This window comes from Gekko japonicus, unplaced genomic scaffold (assembly GCF_001447785.1).
Source record: "Gekko japonicus isolate JY-2015 unplaced genomic scaffold, Gekko_japonicus_V1.1 scaffold30, whole genome shotgun sequence".
NCBI lineage: Eukaryota > Metazoa > Chordata > Lepidosauria > Squamata > Gekkonidae > Gekko > Gekko japonicus.
The window spans coordinates 247,831-271,047 of NW_015168045.1; the positions used below are offsets into that span (position 1 = coordinate 247,831).

Genomic DNA, 23,217 nt, shown 5'->3' on the forward strand with positions numbered 1-23,217 from the left:
CAGGAGTTCCCCCCCCCCCCCCACATATGCTGGTATGTTTTCTAAGGCTCAGCACACGGTGATGGTCCAAGATCAGCTTTACCAATATAGTGGAAAGGGGTGGGTGAAATTTGACTTGATTCTGTTTTCTCTTATAATGTTTAAAGTATTTTAAATACATAGATTAAATATAATTTAAAATAATTTATTCTGAGATTTTTACAAGGTTATGGAAGTAATCTTTGAAAAAAACTAATTTATACGATAGTGAAATGCAGACTCACTCACAGCTTTAATGTTACCAGCTTTTTTCGCTCACGAGGTAAAATTTCTGCTTGTAATTTAAGTGATTCCCCACTTGTATGTGTTTGCATTTATTCTTACATTGTCATCATGTGGAAATCAGAACCCCATGTATAAGTATTTTCTGGATTGTTACTCAAGACGTTGAAGTGTTTTACTAAGCAGTACCTGTATGAAGTTACCTTACAGTGGAATTGCTAGCAGCTGGGAACTGTCAGAGTAATTGTTTGACAGTTGGTCATCTACACAGTGTTACAGCTCAAATGTCAGTTTGACAGCTAGTGATCTAGATCTCAACTTAGATCAGCTAAATTAAGTAATTGATCATGCTGATTGGTTGCTTAATTAGCAAGTGACAGCTGGGCTAGTATATAGGGCAAGGGTAAGGAAGCCAGAGGGTATGATAATAATGCAACACAGAGAGAAGCTAACATCATGCTGATAGATGCAGATTTGTAAAGAGTACATGAAGCTGGAAGAAAGATCTTTCCTCTCTTCAGAACTTCCACTCTACTGTATCATCTGCTGCTAGAAGGACTGCTACTCAAGATGTCTGCTTTGGAGCTGCAAGCCGTTTAGGGTCAGTGTCTAGAGGTTAGATAGGTTTGTTGTTTTATATTTGTCTCATTGTATACTCGTCTCCCTTACTTGTATGTTTTTTTGTTTTGTCTATTTTCGTAATAAATTCCTAAAATTGTGTTTTTAAACATTGGAGTGAGTTACTAGTCCAGAACCTGAGTTCATTTTGTTCCAGTGCCAAATTTACACTACCAAAAGGATATTTTTTTCAACTGAGTATAATTCTTTTTTAAAATAAAATCTTGGCCAGTTGACATCACTGGAACACCCCGATGCTGTGACACTGCTCACAACCCTATGGAGCTTTGAGGAAACATTGGTGTGGAGGACCCATTTTTAAAAAATCTATTTATTAGTTTTTTATATTAAGTACATATACATATACATTTTCTATATTCCGAGTCCTTTATACATTATTTTTAATCCATAGTTTAACTTTGGACCATCTTTGAGCAACTACTTTCTCTTTAGTCCCACATACTTGTAACTAGTCAATTTCTACTACTTCTAACAATTTACATGCGATTTCTTCTTGGGAGGGTACTCTATCAGTCTTCCAATATTTTGCTAATAAAATCCTTGAGATTGCACAGATATGCAACAGAATAAACTGTTCTCTACATGTATAATTATCACCTGATATTATAGTCAATAAATATATTTTTGGAATTAAATTTACTTTTACATTCATAATTTCCTCAAATATATTTTGAACCATTTTCCAATACTTTTGCACTTCTTGGCATCTCCACCACATATGGTAGAAGGTAGGAGGACCCATGTTTTATAACCTCCTGATTGTGAACTCCTCTCCCCTGCTGGGGTTTGGGTGTTAGATGGACTCAGGGCTCATGGCCATGCAAGAGAAGTTGGGTGAGATGACAGCCATGAGTGACTAATACTCCAGGGGATTGGCATCAGCAGTCACAGGGGACTTGGTGAGGTACTCCCTCACCATTACCTCAGCCAAATCTTCCACCATTGCATGCCTGGAATGCCTGCTGTTGCTGACCTCCCAGTTCACTACTGACAACTAGTAGTGGGGCTTCTCCCTGGTTGGGCTCTTTGAGGGAGAGGTGCTGGCCTGTGGCTCCTCCTCCTCCCCAGCCTCTTCCACCCACTGTTTTCTCTGGCTGTGTCTATTGGCCTGTAGCCTCTGAAGTCTTTGTAGAGCTCGTGCCTCCACTGCAAGAGCTCTGCATTCTGGAGAGCAATGCTGCCTTCTACCCAGGAGTCACAGTCTGTACAGGCCAGCCTGTTCTCTTATTGCAGAGAGCTGGTGATACCCACCTGCAACCTCTCTGCCGAGCCCCTGACCCGTGGGAGAACAGCTGGCTCCAGTGTGGAGGCCAGCGTCCGGGCCAGCCCTCAAACCAGGGGGATGACTTGCTCCAGGCTGGCCATATGGGTGCACAGCATGGCAGTGCCCTGGAAGGGCTTGAGGACATGCACCATTTGGGAAAGAGCCAGTCATTGGAACTGATGCTGGCCTCCTCTTCCCCATGCAGGATGGTCAATGAGGAAATGACATCCTGTACGGTGCTCTTCTGCTCCACCAAATGCGTAGTCATGGTGTAGGTGGAATTTCTCATTTCCCCTCCCCCCAGCCTCTCATGCAGCAGATGGGCAGACTTGAGGCTGCACAAGAAGTCTTGATCAAGGACTGCATCTTGAGGGGGGCAGTGTTCCAGGTGGCCTTGACAGTGCTCCCCAGCACTAAGCATCCTTCACCATCAGGTGAAGCATGTGCACCAGGCAGACAATGCCCTTGAGGTGTGCAGCCTTCGCCTCTGCCAGCATGACACCAACGTCTGTGACCATGTAGACATGAACGATGTTGTCACTGCCCACCCACACCCTCAAGCTTTCTGTATCACATGATAATGATGTTTTGTGCTGTGTGGTCTCTATCCATCCACTGCACATGGAACAGAACCACCTTGTAGCCTGGTGGCAGGCCTGTCCCCTCCTGGGGCCTGGACTATGCCCCGACAGTCCTGCTGGCTGCTCCAGAGGTCTGCTGTGAAGTGCACAATTCTGCCTTGTGATCTGGAGACCTGAGCCTTGACCATCACCACTGCAGCCAATGAAAGGCTACATCCTCCACAAGGGAGAAGGGTTGGCCATCCACAGAAATCATCTCGCCAACGACAAGGTGAGTGACTGCTTCCTGGACCCTACACATAGCCCTTTTGACCTCTTGGAGGGTGGCCCACCTTGATGTGCCACCATTTCTTGGAGGGACCTTCTACTCCCTCTCCACTTCTCTGTGCTGAGAGGGAGTGGGCCTCTTTGCTACTGCTGGCTTCCACTCTTTCCTCCGGCAGCAACATAGTTTGGTGCACCCTCTGCAGGTGCCTGTGGAGGATGGAGGAGGTCAAGTGTTGGGGTAGCTTTGCACCCCTCCAGACATGGATGTGGCCCACCTGGCACTGCCACACAGGAGTCACTGGGGAATGTGCGGAAATGTTTCCAAACTGTGGCCCCAAGATAGAAGAAGTTGGGAGGCATAGCTGCTTTTTGTCACTGACACAGAGGGGGTGTACTTGAGGTAGGAGCAGCAACAGGGAGTTGGGATGTGGAAGGAGAGGATGCTTCTCCCACTATCTGAATCACTGCTGTCACAGAGTCCTCTTCAGAGAGTGTTAGCAACTGCTGGTGTCTCTGGGCAGTGCTGCTGCTAACAACTGTTTTGACTCTGTGGAGAGCCCCAGGGCCAGGAACAGATCAGGTGCAGACTCCAAGACAACTGGTGATGCCCTACTAGGGCTGGGCTCCAGTGGCCTGGCAGGGTTCTGTAGTATGCAGGGCTTGGAGGACTTCTTTCCCCCCATGATGAACACCTTTTGCATGGTCACATCCACTTTTAACCTCATGGCACACAAAGGGATGGGAAGGTATAAATGTGGGAGACCTTTTTTGGGGGTACATAACTGGGACCCCAGAGATGTAATCCACCCCCAACTTGGAGAGACTGTAGAGGACTTTATTTCTTTATTATGCAAGACAGTTTGCATCACTAATTACCTAAAATGGAAAACTCTGATTTCCACTGGCCTGGTGTGTCTGGGTTGCCCATCAAACTGTCGTCATGGGGTAACTTTCGGGAGCCCCTGTTGGAAGTCTTGTCATGTCTGTCTTTCTGTCCTTGCAAATCTGCCTTTGGAGAATTATGGGTGGCCCAGCCAGCCCAACACAACAGGTGTTTCTTTTTCTCCGCAAAGTAGAATAATTCATTGCGGGTTGTGAGGGGGGGGGGCTGTGAGAATTGTGGGCATTAGGCACATTTTCCTTGTTTGTCTGGTGTGCCTGCCAAGCTGTCATCTTGGGGTAACTGAGGATCCACTGTCAGAAGTCTCTTATGTCTGCCTTTCTATCATTGCATCACTTTAAAATGAAAACTCTGGTTTGCACTGGTCTGGTGGGGCTGGGATGCATGCCAAGCTGTCATGGTATAACTTTGGGAAGCCCCTTTCAAAACTCCTGGGATGTCTGCCTTTCTGTTCTTCAGAACCTGCATTTGGAGACTTGGGGGGGGGGGGTTGTGGGCATAAGGGGAATGCTTGCTTTGCTTCGAGTGTCTGGCTAGGGGGAGTCTGCCCAGGTGAAGTTTCTCTGTGAGTTTGGTGTCCCTGGCTTGTTCTTGAGCCATTCCACAGACTCCTGGCTGTAACTGCAGCAGACATTTCTGCAGCAGAGAGAGCACTGGGGAGACCTTTTTTGGGAGTCCATAATTGAGACCCCAGAAATGTAATCCACTCCCAACTTGGAGAGATTGTAGAGGAGTGGGTGGCAGGGTGAGCTTCCCTGTGTGTTTGGTGTGTGTAGCATGCAGGGGATCTATTCTATACACTTTTGAACCTGTGCGTGACATCCCCCCCAAAAAAGCATTCTCCTGGCTTGGCCGTAGTCCTGTGGGATTTGCAGCACCACAGTGGCACTGGTTCTGCCGGGCTTGCAAAAAAATGTCCCCCCCCCATTTCTATTGCAGAGCTTCTCTGGGATTTTTGTTCTGTTCTGCGGGGCTTCTATTGTCCTTGCTTTTTTGCTGATCCTTTCCTCCACTGGAAAGAATGGAGAATGGGGTAACCTTCTTGGGGGGGGGGTTGTACCTCGAACCCTGTAAATCCAATTGCCACCAAACGTGGACAGCAGGTAGAGGAGAGGCAGCTGGAGATCCACAGTGAATTTGGTGCCTCTAGCTTGCACGGGATCTATTCTATACACTCCTGAATATGCTCCTGTCATTTTCCCAGAAAGCACTTCCCTGGGGGCACCTTCTTTGTGAGGCCATAATTTTTACATCCAATCCTTACCAAGCTTAAAGGGCACATAGAGTCAGCCAGAGATTCCCGGTGAGTTCTGTATCTCTAGCATACTAGGGGACCATTCTACCACATCATGAACGTCATGAACTGAACCAGTTCGTCTAAGCATCAAAAAGTTGCAATCTGTGCACACAATGATCTGAACCAAGCCACATTTTCCTGATTCGTGCCCATCCCTATTAGGAAATAATTCTTTACTCAATGAGTAATTAAACTGAGGAATTCACTGCCAGGGGAGCTCCAGATGGTCACAAGCACAGATAGGGGTTAGACAGATGCATGGAGGAGAAGTCCATCAATGGCTGCTAGCCACGGTGGATTGAAGGGCACCTCTGTGTACAGAGGCAGCAAACCACTTCTGATTTGGTTTAAACAGGCTGCTGATGGGGTTTATTACTGGCACACTATTGGGTATTCAGCATATTTTAAAGACATTTTACTTTTTTTAATTGAATGCTATGACCAAAAAGGTGAACAATTTTGAGATTCTGTGGTTGGAAGAAAAAGAAAGCTTTAAATCTTGAAAAACACTAAGCATATATAGGTAAGGGAAACAAGTCCATACATGCCCTGCTCCATTAATTTTGCTGTAGTGATTTAACAATGTGATGATGATGCACTACTGCTAGAAGAGCAAGATTACGTTAACAGCTGAAATTATTCAGTACAAGGGACTGCTGGCAATTCCACCTTCTTACCCACCCCAACCCACTTATAGGATCTCAACACATAGTGACAACGCTCATTCAGTGTGTGGCAGCAGGGATCAAGGAAAAATCCATGCTGGGGATTACTAGGAAAGGAAATAAAAACAGAGCACCAGTATGGCAATGCCCTTGTATAGGGTAGCTGCATTTGGAATACTGTGTAGTGTTATGGTTTGTTGTTCAGTCGCACAGTCGAGTCCGACTCTTCGCGACCCCATGGACCAGCTCCCGCCAGGCCCTCCTGTCTTCCGCCATCCTCTGAAGTTTGCTCAATTTCATGTTCGTTGCATCTATGACACTGTCTAACCATCTCATCCTTTGCCGTCCCCGTCTTCTTTGACCTTCAATCTTTCCCAGCATCAGGGTCTTCTCCAGTGAGTGCTCCCTTCTCATTTGGTGGCCAAAGTATTTGAGCTTCAGTTTCATTATCTGGCCTTCCAGGGAACAGTCAGGGTTGATTTCTTTTAGGATTGACTGATTTGATCTTCTTGCAGTCCAAGGGACTCTCAAGAGTCTTCTCCAGCACCATAGTTCAAAATAATCTATTCTTCGGCGCTCGTCCTTCCTTATAGTCCAACTCTCGCAGCCATACCTATCTCAAAATATTTATCATCTTTCACTGTGAAGCACAGAGGTATGTCATATGATAGTAGCCATGTATGCGGCAAACATATATCATAGGCAGAAAACAATTTCTCTAAACACTTATAAGATTCAGAAGAAATACTCAACTTTCCATATGGTACAATTACAAAAAGAAAAGGACTACATTTTTTAGGACCCCAGTTAAAACAACAAGAACAACAAGAGACCAAGACAGCGTTAAAGGAGAAAGAGACATGTATTTAAGTATTGCTGCATGAAATTTTTGCCATACATCTTTTCTTAAAAATATACTTCAAATGCTACATTCAAACAAGACAAGGCTTGAGCTTATTCATATATGAAAGTATTAAAAGCTCTCTAGAGATGAAGGGGATTTAACTAATTATGAAACCATATATACTATTGTTTAAGGCCCCACTAGCCAGTGTAAAACTTCAGTGAAATGTGTAATGTAAGACTTCAGTGTACATAAGTGTAAGAGTTATCGTTTCATTATAACAATGGTTACAGAATAGCTATTGCAACCCAAAGGATGAATGCATTCATTGCATCATTCACTACAAATGAGAGCTTAAACACTTCAAATGCAATATCAAGGCAAGTTAAATACATTGTCACTGCAAGTGTTATTTTATTGCACATGTCACTAAAGACCAAAAAAAAGTGCATAACTTGAGGGAAAAGAATGCTTCTGAGCTTCTGAGACTTTGTACTGAATAATTTGCAGAATATAAAACTCTGAGACAAGCTTATTTACCATACTGTGCATCCTTATCAATTTTAATCACAAATAATATTTGTGGCAAAGTACAGTATTTTCACAAATGAATTTTACTTGACTATTAAAAGCAAACAAACTGGGATATAAATCCAATGACAGCCAAAGTGCCCTTTCCAGATATATACAGCAATATTTTAGCAGTTATTTCCATATTTGTAAAGCCTCCCTGAGTCCATATTTAACAACATTGTAGGTTTGCTGATACTTACTCAAAATGAAGGGGGGGAAGCAGTTCCTTGAGGGATAGAAAGGCAAGATTTGTGCTCACATATTGTTGTTTTTTAAGGACCCTATTGTACTTTTGCATCCAAGAGGTTACTGGCCGTTGTTTGTCCACGCCCATTTACACAACCACTGACATGTCTTAATGATTCAGCTCCAAGGTAGGCCAGAAGAAGATCGGTGTGATGAATCAGCAGCTGCATTAGGTCTTCAGCTATACTCTCTATTGTTGAATATCGTACCTTTTCAAAGTCAAAAACGTCCTTCAAGAAATAAAGAACCTGATCCTAAGAAATAAATCATAAAAAGTTGACTAAGTTGGGGGGGGGGGGGAATTTGGAAGTGCATAATACTAGTGGATTTCTTTCTGGTCTTTGTCTTTTAAAATTAATTCACATTTAATCCATCAATATAACAAACCTGCATACCTTAAAGAAGCTGCAGAACTCATACAAAGAGTTCTGAGGACCCAGAAAGCCCCATGCCAGAACAGGACTAATATGTTCACAAATAGCATAGAAATGCGCAAAGAATCCATCATGTACCTGGGGATATAATTAGCACAGAAAAAGTAAATTGTTTTTGGCCTCTGACTATCAATCTGTTAAATCAAATTAATCTGTTCAATCAAATTGGTCATTACAGAAACTTCTTCAATTACTGACAGCAAGTGCTCAAAGTGGGAGGAAAAAAAGGAGGAGGGATACTTCATTTCAGACTAGGTGATACTCAGTTTAGCCTCATTCAGTCACCATCTTAACGATGCAATTCTAAAGTCATTTTTCTGGGAGTTAGATGCATTGAGTCAGCTTGAATAGGATTCTCAGCAGACCTGCTTTGGATTGCTATGTTAGGTATAAGTAGTGCACAAAACATTTGATAAGAAGCTCAAATAAGATTCATGGAAGGTCAGTCCAGACTAGGGATGTGCATTCGGTTCGGACGAACCGAATGCACCCCCAAAAATGGCCCATTCGGACCTCTTTTGGGCTGCTGAAGGCCGATTCAGATTCTCTGATCTGAATCAGCTTGCCGCTGAATTGCCGCCGGATTTTGGCGGCAATTCGGCCCCATTATATCCTGTGGGGCATTGAAGTCAATGGCGAAAACATTGGGTATATTCTGGGGGCTGGAGGGGGAGGGGGTTTGAGGGAGAGGCTCCAAACTCACAGGGTAGTTGCTGGAGCCTCTCCCCAAGATACCAACCAAGTTTGAAGAACATTGGACCAGGGGGTCCAATTCTACAAGCCCCCAAACAGGTTGCCCCTATCCCCTCCATTGTTCTCTATGGTGGGAAGAAGTAACTTTTTTTCCTACCATAGAGAACAATGGAGGGGATAGGGGTAACCTATTTGAGGGCCCGTAGAATTGGACCCCCTGGCCCAATGCTCTTGAAACTTGGTTGGTATCTTGGGGAGAGGTTCCAGCAGCTACCCTGTGTGTTTGGAGCCTCTCCCTCAAACCCCTCCCCTCCAGCCCCCAGAATATACCCTATGTTTTCACCATTGACTTCAATGGCCCATAGGATATAATGGGGCTGAAATTGACATTCGGCTGGCCAAAAGACTCCAGAATTGCTGGTACTGACGAAACTGACATGTGGGAGTCTTACTGCCAGCTGAAATTGATTCTGCTAGATTCTGCCGAATCCGAATGGACTGAATTATTTTCATTCTGTTCATTGACCCTTTATGACAACTGGTTGACCACTCTGTGAAACAGGATACAGGACTAGATCTTAAATGGTCTGATCCATCTGTTAGGTATTCACACTTTGAAATCATGCCAGCCAATTATAAATCACTGCCAAGAATGAAGGTACTATAAATGAAGTAAAAAATATTAATGATATCCTGCAAATCTCATTTCCATCTTCTAGCCACCAGATCTGCTGGGTCAGGTTGTCTTCCAGCAGAATTGTCATTAATCTTATCACATTCTGCTCCATGCATAAATGGTGGGAACACTGCATCTTCTCTATACTGATTATACTTTGACTTGATGCCACAAGTTTGCTTCACAACTTACAAACAACTGTTTAATTGTGCACATTAACATTTGCTCCAGTATAAGATCTCAGGTCTTTGAATGTCCCTTAAGTTTACATTTATAAAAATGGTATTTGTATGGTTAAAGCCTTGGGCAGTTTATAATTGCACAGGAAGCACACTGCAAAAACAGATTACAGTTTCAAGTTGTGTAAGTAGCAACTGACAGTACTAAACATAATCACTATTTCTAAAACTACAAAAATCAGAAGACTATTTACCTTTATTTGCTGCTTTTTTTGTTTCAGAACAGACCAACAACTTGAAGCCACAGCCTAAATAAGAACATTTTAAAGTTACTTGTGCGCCTATTAACCAGAATATAAATTAATCAATAGCAGTTTTAGCACAGCATTTTTGTCAAACTCTGTCTTAGTTTGCCTTGATTGTAAGGGGGAAATTCCTGATGGGTGGTGGCGGTGAATGGCTGAGTGTGGGTGAATGGCTGAGTGTGTGAATTGCTCTCTATCATAGGTGTGTAATTCTTTCCAAGTTCCCTCTCTGTCTAGGGGTGACCTTGAGCTGCACTGTGACAGCTTGCTTTTCTAGATAAAGAAGACATACATTCTCAGGTGGTGGGGTAGTGAGTGCGGTTGCTAGGCGGGATGGCTAAGATGTGTAATTGGTTGTATGGAAGGGGGGGGCTTGTTTGAACTGTCTATATCTTTGGAATTTCCCGCCAGAACCTCAGTTCTGACATGGTACTAATCTAGCCTGGGATATCAGTATTCTTCAATAAACAAATCACTGCCAAAGAGAGTGTTGTTGAGAGTTACTCTAGCCAGGAGTCTGACAAATTGTCAGAACTGCCTTTCTTCGACCACTGCACCAGTACAGTGATGGCAGGAGAAGGCAAAGACATTGGGAAGGGAACCGGTACCTGAACTGAGATCCTGGCCTCGAATAAGGAGAACAATTCAGGGGATGGAGCGCCAGCTGTGAAGCCAAAAAGGGGTGCAGGGCCCCGCAAGAAAGGCGCCAAGGTGAAAGATCCCTTCCCAGACCAGGAAAGGTGGGAAGACCATGCTTGGCTTTGCACCCCGGGGTACCGGGGGCTGAAGAGTGGCTCCAACCTGAAGAGGAGAAGGACCTCCCGGGGGGGGGGTTGGGGATGGAGAGGATACGAGTGGCTGGAGTGCTTGGAGAGGAGGCAAGCACTGAAAAGAGCTGGTCAGAGCTCTGGGATGCGATCAAAGAATTAAAGAAGGGCCTCCAGATGCTGGTGCAGAACCTCCCAGAGGTTGTCAAGGAGCTCATGCAGCAAGTGGGAGGTGAAGAGGAAGAGGAGGAAGAGGAAACTGAATGGAGTCCCCCTCCTCCACCTATACCAGTGCTGGCACCTCGACCAACCCTGGGGCTGGGGCAGGAGTGTCCTCAAGAGGCACTGGAAGCGACATTTGATGGAACTCCGGTGAAGCTGGCTTTCTTTGAGATCCAGGTGTGAAAGTTCCTGAGAGAATAGGGCCATACCTACACGTCAGATGAGCAGCGAGTGTACTACATTGGTTCTTGGGTGTGAGCTCACGCAGTGGACTGGTTCGTGGGGCTGTACAACGTGGGGGCTCCGGAACTCAGTTGTTGATGCGTTCATGCAAGCCCTATGCTGGCAGTATGAAGACTCACTAGAGTTGGAGAGGGTGCGCACTCGGGTTTGCGGGCTGTGGTAGGGATTCTAGTCAGTCTGGGAGTACTCCGACGACTTCGAAATGGATGTCGCAAAGCTACAAGGCTGGCCCAAAGACATCCTCATTGTTCTACTGTGCCAGCCTTAACCCCACCATCCTGGAGAAGGCATTGGCTCAAGACAACCCTCTGACCCTCAGCAGCTGGGTACAAGTGGCATGTGCGGCTGAGAACCGACACAACCTGGTCAAGATGTATCACCTGAAGAACCCAGGGGAGGGGTCACTGAAACCCCCATGGCTCACAGCTACCGATACAGGGGGATCGAGAACAGATGCACCTGGGGCTGTGCCTGAAATGTGGGGCCCTGGGGCACTTTGCTGCAAACTGCCTGGGAAGCAGGAGCCCTGAGAAGGCATGAAAGGAGGAGACCAAGATCAAGAGACCAAAGACCCTGGGGACCCACCTGAAACTGGCTAAAGCCCTACAAGTGGAAATGCGAGCAGAAGTGGATGGCACCTCGTCCAGCAAGGGAGATGTGCCTCAGCCAGTGGGAAAAGGCCGGGACCTGCTGTGAAGTCGCCAGCCAGTAGGTCTGACTATCTCCGGCGCAAGACTTGGTGAGACCCTCCTCTGCCCTATTTTTTGTTACTGTCACAATAATTAACCCTGAGGGGGGCCCACATTTGGGTGAGGGCTATGATTGACTCTAGGTTCACCGAGGATTTGATCAGCCCTGCAATAGTCACGGGCTTGGGGGCCAAGGTGCACAAGTTACAGGAGCCCATTGTATTTTCCCAGATGGATGGGATGCCAATGAAGGCGGAGGCTTGCCAGTATTGCACTGTCCACCTACCGGTGGGTGTGGCCTCCCACTGAGAACTACACTCTTTCGTAGTAAACCCCTCTGCAAAATTCTCCATGGTGCTTGGGAGTCCATAGCTCCAGGCTCACAATCCGTACATCCAATAGAGTACGGGGACTTTAACATTTCTAGACCCCCGATGCAAGGAGCATCTCTGGAACGCTGAATGGGGGAAAGAACCTCAATCCATGGCTGAGCACATATGCCTGGCGTGTTAAGAATTAAATCTGATCCCACCTGAATACCGGGACTTGGCCAGGGTCTTTGAAGGGGAGGAGGCAGATGGATTACCTCTCATCGTAAAACTGACTGTGCAATTGAAATATTACCAGAATATAAAATGCCCAGAGAGAAAATGTACTCCATGATCCCAGCAGAAAAGGAGGAACTGCAAAGGTTAATTGACAAAAACCTGGCCAGGGGATTCATTTGGCCAGCGGCTTCCCCGTTTGCTGCCCCCGTGTTATTCAGAAAGAAAAAAGATGGTGGGGCTAAGACTATGCATGGACTACTGAGGGTTAAATGCAGTATCCATGTTGAATGCCTACCCCCTCCCCCTCATCAAAGACTTGCTAGCCGAAGCCTCGCAGGGCCAAATCTTTACTAAGTTGGACTTATGGGATGCCTGCTTTCATGTGCACATCAGGGAGGGGGACAAGCATAAAATGGCATTCAACACCCTGCTGGTCCAGTTTGAATACTTGGTGATGCTATTTGGGTTAGCGGGAGCACCAGAGGTATTTATGAACTTAATCAATGAAGTGTTGCACGAACACCTGTACAAAGGTGTCCTGGTTTATCTGGATGATACCTTGATTTATTCAAAAGATAAGGAGTCACATGTGAGACTGGTGCGTGACATCCTGAAAGCCTGCTATGAAAACCACCTGCCAAAATTTCCAAGTGTGAGTTCCATAAGGAGGAGCTGGACTTCCTGGGATACTGCATCTCAGGGAAGGGACTTGGTATGGATCCCTGGAAGGTGCAAAACGTGGTGGGTTGGGAGCCCCCACAGACCCAGAGGCAATTACAGTCCTTCCTCAGGTTCACCAATTTTTACCGCCCGTCAGGGCTTTTTTTTGTAGAAAAAGCCCAGCAGGAACTCATTAGCATAATAGACCATACCCAACAGCAGAAACTCATTAGCGTATTAGGCCACACCCATGACAATACAGTGCATTAGCATATTAGGCCACACACCCCCATGTTACCAGAAGTGTGGTCATCCAGCCACACCCACCTTTTGCTTCTTATTCTGTTTACCTTGTTTTGGTCAAAACCAAGAGCTTTTTTTGTAGCAGGAACCCCTTTGCATGTTAGGCCACACCCCCCAAATGTAGCCAATCCTAATGAATTTCGGCTGTTGGGTGTGGCCTATTATGCTAATGAGTTCCTGCTGGGTGTGGCCAACTCAGGAGCCAGCCGGAACTCCGTTTCTGTGCGTTCCTGCCCAAAAATAGCCCTGCCGCCCGCTCATCCCGAATTTCACCCAGGTCTCTCTCCCCCTCACTAACTTCCTAAAAACAAAGGGGAAGGGGCCAGAGAGCCAAAAACTGAGCAGCAGGCTGCTGTGGTCCCCTGAGTGTCAACAAGCGTTTGAGCATCTAAAGACTCTGTTTACATCGGAGCTCATCTTGCACCACCCCAATGAGAGTAAGCAATTTGTGGTGCGAGTTGATGCTTCAGATGTGGCCATGGGGGGGGAGTGATCCTGCAAAGAGGGGAGGATGGGAACCTGCACCCACTGGCTTACTTGTCCAAAACGTTTTCTGCCACTGAACGGAACTGGGCAGTATGGGACAAAGAGGCTGCTGCTATTAAACTATCTTTGGCTAGAGGGGGCCCACGTCCTGTTGGAGGTTTGGACCAGTCATAAAAACCTCAAAGCGCTAAAAGCCCCTAGGCACCTAAACACCAAGCAGTTGAGGTGGGGGGAGTTTTTCTCTAAGTTTTGTTTCACTCTTAAGCACCTCCCTGAAAAGTCAAACTTCCTGGCTGACACTTTGTCCCACCTCCCACAACATGCAAGCAGATGGGAGGAGGTGGTGGATACCATGTTCACGCCTACCCAGTTGGGAGGGGCTGTGGTGACTTGCAGCTGAGCAAAGGGAGGGCTTCCGGCAGGAGGGGAGCCCTGGGCGGAGAAATGTAAGTCTGCCCTGACGGATGCTGACCGATTGGAGTTTGAGAGGGAGGGAACCTTAGTACAGAAAGAAGATGGTTACTGGCAAAATAAACTGTTTGTCCTCATGGCCTTGCAAGAGGAGATTCTGTCGATGGGCATGATAATAAACTGGCTGGACATTTTGGATATTTAAAAACCTTGAATCTCCTACGACAATTTTGGAGGCCTCAGATGAAAAGGGACATCTACTAGTATGTCACTTCCTGCCAAACATGCTTAATGAGTAAGAAAACCCCGGGGGGGTTGCTGCAACCACTAGAAACCCCTGACTGGCCCTGGTCTGTTTTTTCTATAGATTTTATCACAGACTTGCCCCCAAGCCATGGGAAGACTGTGATCTGGGTGGTGGTTGATTTATTTTCTAAGCAAGCGCACTTCGTTCTGTGCAAGCAACTGCCAACTGCTCAGAAATTGGCCCAAATGTTCATGCAGCACATAATCTGGCTTCACTCTTGCCCTGCAAAATAATTTCAGACCGGAGTTCACAGTTCATTGCCAGTTTCTGGAGGGAGTTATTGAAGTTATTGGGAGTGGAGCAGGGACAGAGTAGTGCCTACCACCCGAACACTGATGGCCAAATGGAACGCACCAATCAGGTGTTAGAGCAGTTCCTAAGATGTTTTGTAAATCACCAGCAAAGTGACTGGGTGGACCTGCTCCCTTTTGCAGAATACAGTTACAATAAGTCGGTGCACAACTCTACTGGAATGTCCCTCTTCAAAGCGGTTAATGGATATGAAGGGGGCCCCCTCCCAACAGTCAATTCTGAGGAACGTTGCCCGGGAGATGCACAAACCTGGTGGGCTAAAGTAGCCCAGAAAGGCTTTTTAGAGGGATAGCATGATGGATGGTATTGAAAGCCACTGAGGGATCCAGAAGAACTGACAAAGTCACACTCCCCATGTCCATCTCCCAGTGCAAGTAATTCAATAGGTAAACCAAGGCTGTTTCTGTGCCATAACTGGCCTAAACCCAGATTTGAAAAGATCCGGACAATCTGCTTCATCCAGGAAAGCTAGATCATAAACACAACAGGATCATGAACACAATAGGCCATTTGATTGTTGAATCAGACCCCTCCCTTCAGTTAAAATATATTTGGGAGGTTTTATGGGGAACAGGGCATAGGTACAAATTCAACTTCAAAAAAATAAAATGTGTTTTATAATGGGAGGAAGACTGAGACTGTATCCATGAAAACATGTAGCATGGACATCTGTCCAGGCCAAACCACAAGAAGATTTGTGGCTCTTTAATAAGGAACCAGTTTTTAAATGAAGGGCAAGGGGGAGAGAAAACTAACCATGGGAGACTACATCTTAAAAATGAGACAATTAATAACTGAGATAATTAATAGATTGCGTTGCATGAAAATCTACAGGTCTGGACACAGTCTGGGTGTGTATATAATTGTTCCCCTGTATAAGCAGCTTCTCAACCAAAACATAACTCTCATATTTCCAAGTAAAGCCAGTGGGACTACAGCAGGGTTGTGAGGTAAAACATGACTACTTTGCCAGATTTCTCGGGAATATTCATTTTGCTGTCATGTTACCTCTTATCTTCTGGCACTGGTAGCAAAGTAGAAGGCAGGCTTTTTTTTGGGATGAACATCTGCTACTGTAAATGTTTAGTATATACAAGTAAACTAAACTGTACATTTCTTGACGTTTCTGGATCGGGCTACTTGTATATTCAAATTAGTCCCACTGACATAATACAACTGTTCTGACGCTAGTTAAATTCTATAAAATTTTCAATATAATGAGAATGAGTGGTTATATCTGAACTATGTAAAGCACAAGATCAAGTTAAATCAGAATGTTATACTGAGTTTGCAAATAGGCTCTCTTCTTACAGTGAAATCCTATGCAGAGTTATACCCTAAGTCCACTGAAGTCAATATATTTAGCTACGATGGTGTAACTTTGTTTGGGGAGGGAAGGCTGCATAGTATCATCAGATCCAGGAAGCTAAGTAGGGTCAGTACTTGGAAAGGAGATTACAAGAAAAACTCTGCAGGGGAAGGTGATAACAAACCACCTCTGCTTCTCATTTGCCTTGAAAGCCCCTTGCCAGCGTTGCCATAAGTTGGCTGCAACCTGATGGCACTTTACACACATGCACACACAGCTCTGTTTGGATTGCACTGTTAGTCTGCCTGGGGACAATTTCTACTAACTCCAGAAACTTCCATTCTTTTAAGTAATGTTAGCTAATTCACTGCATTGATTATAGGCACCCTCTACTACTCTGCATTTGCTCCTGAGAGGGACTAAATTTTTTGCTAATGACTGTTGAAATATGACTTTTATAATAAGTTATGTAGATGTTAGTAAATGCTTTCTGTTTTTTATTTTATTTTAATACAATTACAGCTTAAATTCAAACCAACTCGTCCCTGGAATACTTTTCATGCCAAAAGATGCTTTAAAGCCAGAAGTATTTGAGATCTTTTTTAAAAAAGCTGTACATACTTCTGTTTTGACCACATTGTTAAAAAAAAAACCTTAAGAAAAGAAACATAGTTTAAATAGTTTTTGACACAGCTAAGCAGTTTTGTCCTAATAAGGATTGGAATAATACAATCTACAGATGGCAAATCTAGGCTTCTGTCTCCCACAAAACGTAGTTTTAGTGATATGCTATTTCAGTACTAGGAGGTAAAATGCTACTGATAACACTATAACACAGAGTGTGTTTGATCAGAGATCAGTCAGTCGAAGGTACTGTTGCTCAGGGTCTTTCCTGTGTTCACAGGATGGCAGAACCCACATGGACCAGCTATGTAGGAGGGGGGCTCCACTGAGAAGGGAGAGAAAATACCCTCTGGCCTCTTATGAGAGTGAAGTTAGTGTCAACAGATGACAGGGAACAACCCAGTGTGTGTGTGTGTGTGTGTGTGTGTATGTGTGTGTGTGTCTTTTTCCTTATGGAATTGATTTTAAGTGTATTACAAATCAAGGCAAGGGGGGAAAAACTGGATGGCTTGAAAGCAACAATCCTGTCTTCGACTAATGAAGGCCAGCACAACATAAGGTCCAAAGGCCCACTTGCTGTTTATTTGCAGTACCCTAGGATAATTCCAGATACTTATCTTTGCAGTTCTTTCTGTATCATTGGGGAATAGCTACATTCTACCCATGTATCACCAGTGAGCTTCTATTTTTGTCCCCCGTCCCCCCCCCGAAGTGGGACCATCATGTCTTTGCTTCACTACTTACATTCAATTTTCTCTGCATGAGCCAGTAAGTAAGTTTTGCTCATGACTACAACAAAGGCTGTAAAGCAAGTAAAGTGAGAGGGACCATGCCTACCTAGTATAATCACAAAAGGCAGTTGTATGCTCATGTCATAATGGCTAAAGCCTTACTTTTGCTAATTCCAGTTTGTGCACTGGAGCACACTAAAGTTCTATGTCCTTTAGAAATCTAAGGGGCTTAACATTTAGCTACAAGCTTAAGCTGCCATTGATGGGGCTTAACCATGCTTAACTTTCTCAAGAAGGTCTCCCCATGAGCCAGCAGCAGTATCCTTGTTGTGACAAAGATGAACTACAGTTTCTATAGTAACAGGGACATTCTAACAACCATCTCTGTCTTTCTGAGCATTTGAAAATGACTAAAACAGCTCTATCCCAATACACTTATAAAATAAGAGATTGTGTGAATGGCAGTTAGGACTTTTGGCCACTGTGCTGGGGTTCTCCTATTTACAGCAAATTCAGAGCATGTATACTTTGTAATATCATATGTAGATACACATGATATTAAAGGAGAATGCTTTTACCTTCTTGCCCTGCCTATGTACAGCTCACGGGGACCAGGCTAGGCACTGTTTTGTAGAAAATGCTAAACTAGAAGGGCCCTAGTATGATTCAGCAAGGCAATTCTTATTTCTTATTCAAGTCTCCAGCCCAAACACCTATCCTGGCTTGTGATCCGTTAATGAGCTAGGTATTTGTAGAAGCCTTCAGAAGGACTTCAGAAGATCAGAAACAGAGGAGTTTTCTAAATAATTAAATAATAAAGAACCCTAAAGAAGAAGAAAAAAGGCTCTAACTATTGAAAAACACCTTCAAGAAGAAGGGGGGGTGGGGTGAGAAATGGCTTGAAGACTGATACACAGATCATGCAATCACTGATGCACAAGACTGGCTTCTGCTGCCACCGGGGAAAGGGGGAAATTTGACAGTAAGCTTTATACAGGTAAAGCCTATGTGTAGTCCCAAAAATGGTGAGTAAGCTTTTGTAGTAGATTCACTCCTGAAATGATATATATATATATATGCACATACCCAAAGTTACATATTAATTTTTAAGAGATCCAATACTCAAGTTTTATACGTTTAACACACATTGGTAGACCAAGTTCACATTGGGTGCCTGGTAATCTTGAAACGGATAGGATTGGTGTACAAGGACTAATGCACTGTCACGCTAGCCATGCAGTTGATACCCTGCATAGTAACTATTTCTTCTGTAGCTTGCAAGGAACCTGTGACATATGAGCAGATGTGAGAAGTTGACTAGTCAGATTTTTTTGAGCTGGTTTGCTAGCAGCTTAGATGTATGGATAAAGAGACTGAGTTATTTGCACTTGTGCACATTACCTTTATTACACAAATTATTAAGAACCCTATCAACCAATTATTTAAATTTTATGGTTTTTTAAAAGCAAATTAAAATTTGGGAAGTCAGTGTCAATATAACATATTATTCTAAACTTCAAGGTTACAAATTTCTACACAGGCTGAAAAAATCCTCAGAAATTTCCCACAATGTATTGTCTTGCACATTTAAACATTGCTCAGAGGAATGCAAATATTCTGCAACCATCTTATAGAAATATCAACGTGCTGAATAAAATAATAGCAACTTACAGTTTCTTTAAAGGAAGAATTTAGCCAGTGGTTGTTAACCACATTCTGTATAGACATAGGTGGATTTTCTAAATCTTCAAATGAATCCATAAATATAAAGTCCAGAACAACATCATAGAAATTTAAATGCTTCACCTGTATTAGGTTCACAATAGCTGAAGTTACTGAACATGTTTGCAGAATTAATTAAATAATAACAAAATAGTCTGATCTCTACAATAAATTCCAGGTGGTCTTGGTTTTAAATAAATTGTTTAATTAAACTAATGCAAAGATACCGTAGTGGTGAACTAATTAAAGAACAATAAGGAAACTGCAATTTCATACACACAGTAAAATTAACAGTTAACAATTTCAAACAATCACAAACAACTTAAGAGATTTGGAAGAGCAGCATACACTTACTCCCCAAGCAGCAAGCTCCATTTCAGTATTAGACCAGTGATCTGCTTGCTCTAAAAAAGAAATCATCTCATCAAAGACTTCCTCAAACTTCTTTGGATTCTGTGAAGACAGGCCAAGAAGTAGCATGAGAATTAAGCATGACTCCATTTAAAAACTAATTGTTTTGAATTAATTGTTTTGAACTTGAACTAATTGCTTTGAATTGAAACAGGAAAAGACGCATAATAAATAATCTGGAAACTGAATATCTGGCTCCAATTTAAACTCCTCTGTGCACTCTGATAAGAACATGAAGTTCCTATGTAGGTATCTCATCCAATTTAAGGTTAAATGCAATTCTCTGCATACTACAGATATGGGCAAACAGAGCTGTCACAGGGATAGAAGTTAATGTGGAGGTCCATGCAAAGAGTCCTTGGTTTGGGACAATTAGCTTTAATTTCTGACTGATTATAACATCAATATTTGCATGTAATTCATACCCATAAACAGACAAGGAACATGGTTACCTACCACACAGGGACCTGCTAGGTAGTCCTAACTAGAGGTATGAAGACCAGGATGACTACTGAAAAGTTTCAGGGTGGGTTGCATTATGGTAGATTCCCAAGCTCCCAGAGCTCCTCGGCAATGCTCCCTCTAAGCTATGGAGTCTTGTGAGCAGAAATTCTACTTTGTGAGCTACTGGCATTAAAGTTGTGAGTGAGCGATTTGGCTACTCCATAAATTAGTTTGCTCTGGAGCCAACCTTCCTGAGCTGAGACAAAAACGTGTGAGCCGGAGGCTAAAAAGCTGTGAGCTAGCTCACACTAACTCAGCTTAGAGGGAACACTGCCCCCCATATTTTCCCCCAACAGCGTCAACGTTTTTGTAATTTTTACATCTCTAGTCTTAACTAGCTTTCAGCCTCACTTACTGATTTATCTGCAAAATAGTGCTGTATATTTCCTGCCAATTGGGATTGTTCTGAGCACCGCTAGGATAGTAAAACACTTTGCATATTAAACATCCCATATATAGCCCAATAAGAAAACAAGTTTACCTTTCTTGCTCTCAGAATTAAAGCAGACAGAATTTTTCTTCCACTTTCCACAAGAAATAATCTATTGGCAGTATCCGAAAGAATTACCTGGAAAGAATCACCAGATGTTATAAAGCTAGAAATGTTTTAAAAACAGATTAACTAAAGCAATGTTTTATTATAATGTATTACATATTAATAATGCAAACAGAGCAAGATCATTCATTAAAGGCAACTATCCTGAATGCCTGCACACGAGGGCATATAGAAAACTTGTTTGTTCAAGAAAAATGTGGGCATGTGTGCTGATGGCACTTGCAAATCTTATCTTAATAGACAAGCTTCCACTAACGTATAACATGAAAAAAAATCCTTAGGAAGAAGGATTTATACTGATGTGCCCAGATGTGAATATGCTACGCACAATTGTTTTGGAAAAACACTACTCTATTTTTGCAAAGCAGACAGTGGGGCATTACAGATTTGATGTAATTGGCAATTATTATAAAGCCACTGTATTCTGAAGGAAGGTGTCCACTAAACCAAGTTGCTAAGGACAAGTTCCATAGACTTGGATAGCAATGATCTGTTCTTTGAGTTTTCACATGTCTCACTGAGCTTTAGAGCAGATAGAACAGCACAAGTCTCTTTTGCCACTTGTACCTACTCCTAAGTTCAGCACAACATGAGGAATTCATCTGCACCTTCCCTGAACTTTCTGTGTGTACTTCAGATCCTAGGGGAAGACTGAAGATGTCTCATACCACACTGGACTGTGGAGCAGGTAGAAGCAGTCCCTTGTGATGCTTCTGCTCCTCAGTATGAAATTGGAGAACTCCGAGAGAAAAAAGCTATGTGCAGGCCATGGTAGGGGGGGGAATTTCCTCTGGCAACCTGAACTGCCATTCCTAACAAATATGTTAGATTTCTGAATAGCAATGTCTAAAATCTTAGAGCAACATGAGATAAACCTTTCCCCAAGTCCTTTATGCATGCTGCATAGGACACTGGAAGAGAAGAGTTGGTGGCAATGTGGTGCTTCTAAAGTCTGGAGGGCTCATACTCAAGCTCACAGCTTCACCTAAGTGTAAGCCAACCTTGTAATAGGCTCACCCTCTCTAACTGGTCTTCATTTTCCTAAGTTGAGGAACAAACTGGCAGCAAAGGGTTGTTCAACAGTGGATGCCTTGTTGGGCTTATCCTTAAAATGTGGACACAACTAAGCATGTTTAGAAGTATTTATTAACATAAGAAGAGCCCTGCATCAGACCAGTCCATTCTAGTCTAGCATTGTGTCTTACACAGTGGCCAACCAGTTACTGTGGAAGGCCAACAACAGGGTATAGAAGCAGAGGCCTTCTTGTGATGTTGTATCCTGGCACTGGTATTCAGAGGTTTATTTCTTCTAAGATAGTTTATTTTTTCAGAGATGCATCAGAGTATTGTTTCATGTACCACTTGGTCATTCAGAGGAGGCATTCAAATGACAATCCTTATGTATCCCAAAAGCAATAAATTCTCTTCAACTGCTACCTCAGGGTTTTCTGCCCAAGCTGCTCCATGCAATATGAGGTGTACACTCCAGGATCCCTCGTGGACATTGAACCTGGCATATAAAACAATCCTACAGCTAACCTCTTGGATTGTGTGTTTCTTCACTGTCCTACATAAAAATGTTGCTATTCCTGAAGAAACTACTTGTTTGCAGCTGGACTAGTTCCCAAATTCATTTAGCAACATAGTTCATGTGAGCGATGCTGAACCTCCAAATCCTAGTTTTCACTTTATGTAGTACATGGGTAAAGTGACATAAAAGAACAAAATACCCTCTGACAACTAAGCTTTACCTGAAAAGCTTGTCGGATACAATGGAGTTTAGCAAGAAAATCGCTGTCCCCCAGACACTCCAACATTTCAGTCCTATGCACGATGGAATAAAGATCTGAATCAGAGGCAGTCTTACATTTTAGTATGAGCAAGGCTAGAAATTGTTCTTCAAAGGCTATGTTTCAGAAATTGAATAATAATTATTATAAAAGATTATAATATGTAGTACCTTAAGACTCGAGAATAAATCTTGCCCTCTTCTGCCAGCTGCATTGCTTCTTCATACAATGGGCAGTGGCAAAGGGAATCCAGATGGTAGCTGTTTCGACTCTCTTTGTGCTCTGCAAGCTAGAACAGTTTGTTCAAGGTTTATTGGCTAATTCCTTTAAAGACTATTACAAATATGGTAAGTGAGCAGTGGTATGGTATTGCTCTGAAAGGCATCTTCATTTCAATATCACTTAAGTTACAAGATCAAGACAAAAAATGTAAGAAAGACTATAGTATATATAGAATATTATTCTATTAATGCTTTCGTGGAAAACTTAGCATTCAACAGACAGAAGAGTAGGACATAGGTTTATCATTGAATCATAGCCCAGAGAAGTGGAAATATATTAGCCAACATTCATGTAATCCAAGATTACAGGGTAGGAGGTGGGGGAGACTGCATTATAAAGCTGTTGATTAACCCTAAACACATTTAGTATTTATCTTGCATAATTACATTAATATGTCCTTAATCCATCACCTTCTTACAATAAAATTTTTAAGATGCTACACAGATCATTAAAGAGAGACTGAGTAATAATAGAATCTTAAAAGAGTCTTCATTAGCTGAAAACACAACTGCTTT

At 43.4% G+C, this 23,217-nt stretch overlaps 1 protein-coding gene across 1 annotated transcript in view; it reads right to left on the reverse strand.

Annotated features, from left to right (window-relative positions):
* Positions 1-6,845: 6,845 nt before the first annotated feature.
* FAM73A (family with sequence similarity 73 member A) overlaps positions 6,846-23,217 on the reverse strand; it is a 66,986-nt gene continuing 50,614 nt past the window's right edge. Inside the window, exons 9-16 of the mRNA XM_015414254.1 lie at positions 22,591-22,709; positions 22,382-22,454; positions 20,556-20,642; positions 19,514-19,612; positions 19,109-19,243; positions 9,775-9,828; positions 7,934-8,050; positions 6,846-7,792 (exon numbers count right to left, since the gene is read on the reverse strand). Of these exons, the coding sequence (XP_015269740.1) occupies positions 7,574-7,792; positions 7,934-8,050; positions 9,775-9,828; positions 19,109-19,243; positions 19,514-19,612; positions 20,556-20,642; positions 22,382-22,454; positions 22,591-22,709 (903 nt within the window). The 3' untranslated portion in view covers positions 6,846-7,573. The remainder of the gene's footprint in view (positions 7,793-7,933; positions 8,051-9,774; positions 9,829-19,108; positions 19,244-19,513; positions 19,613-20,555; positions 20,643-22,381; positions 22,455-22,590; positions 22,710-23,217) is intronic.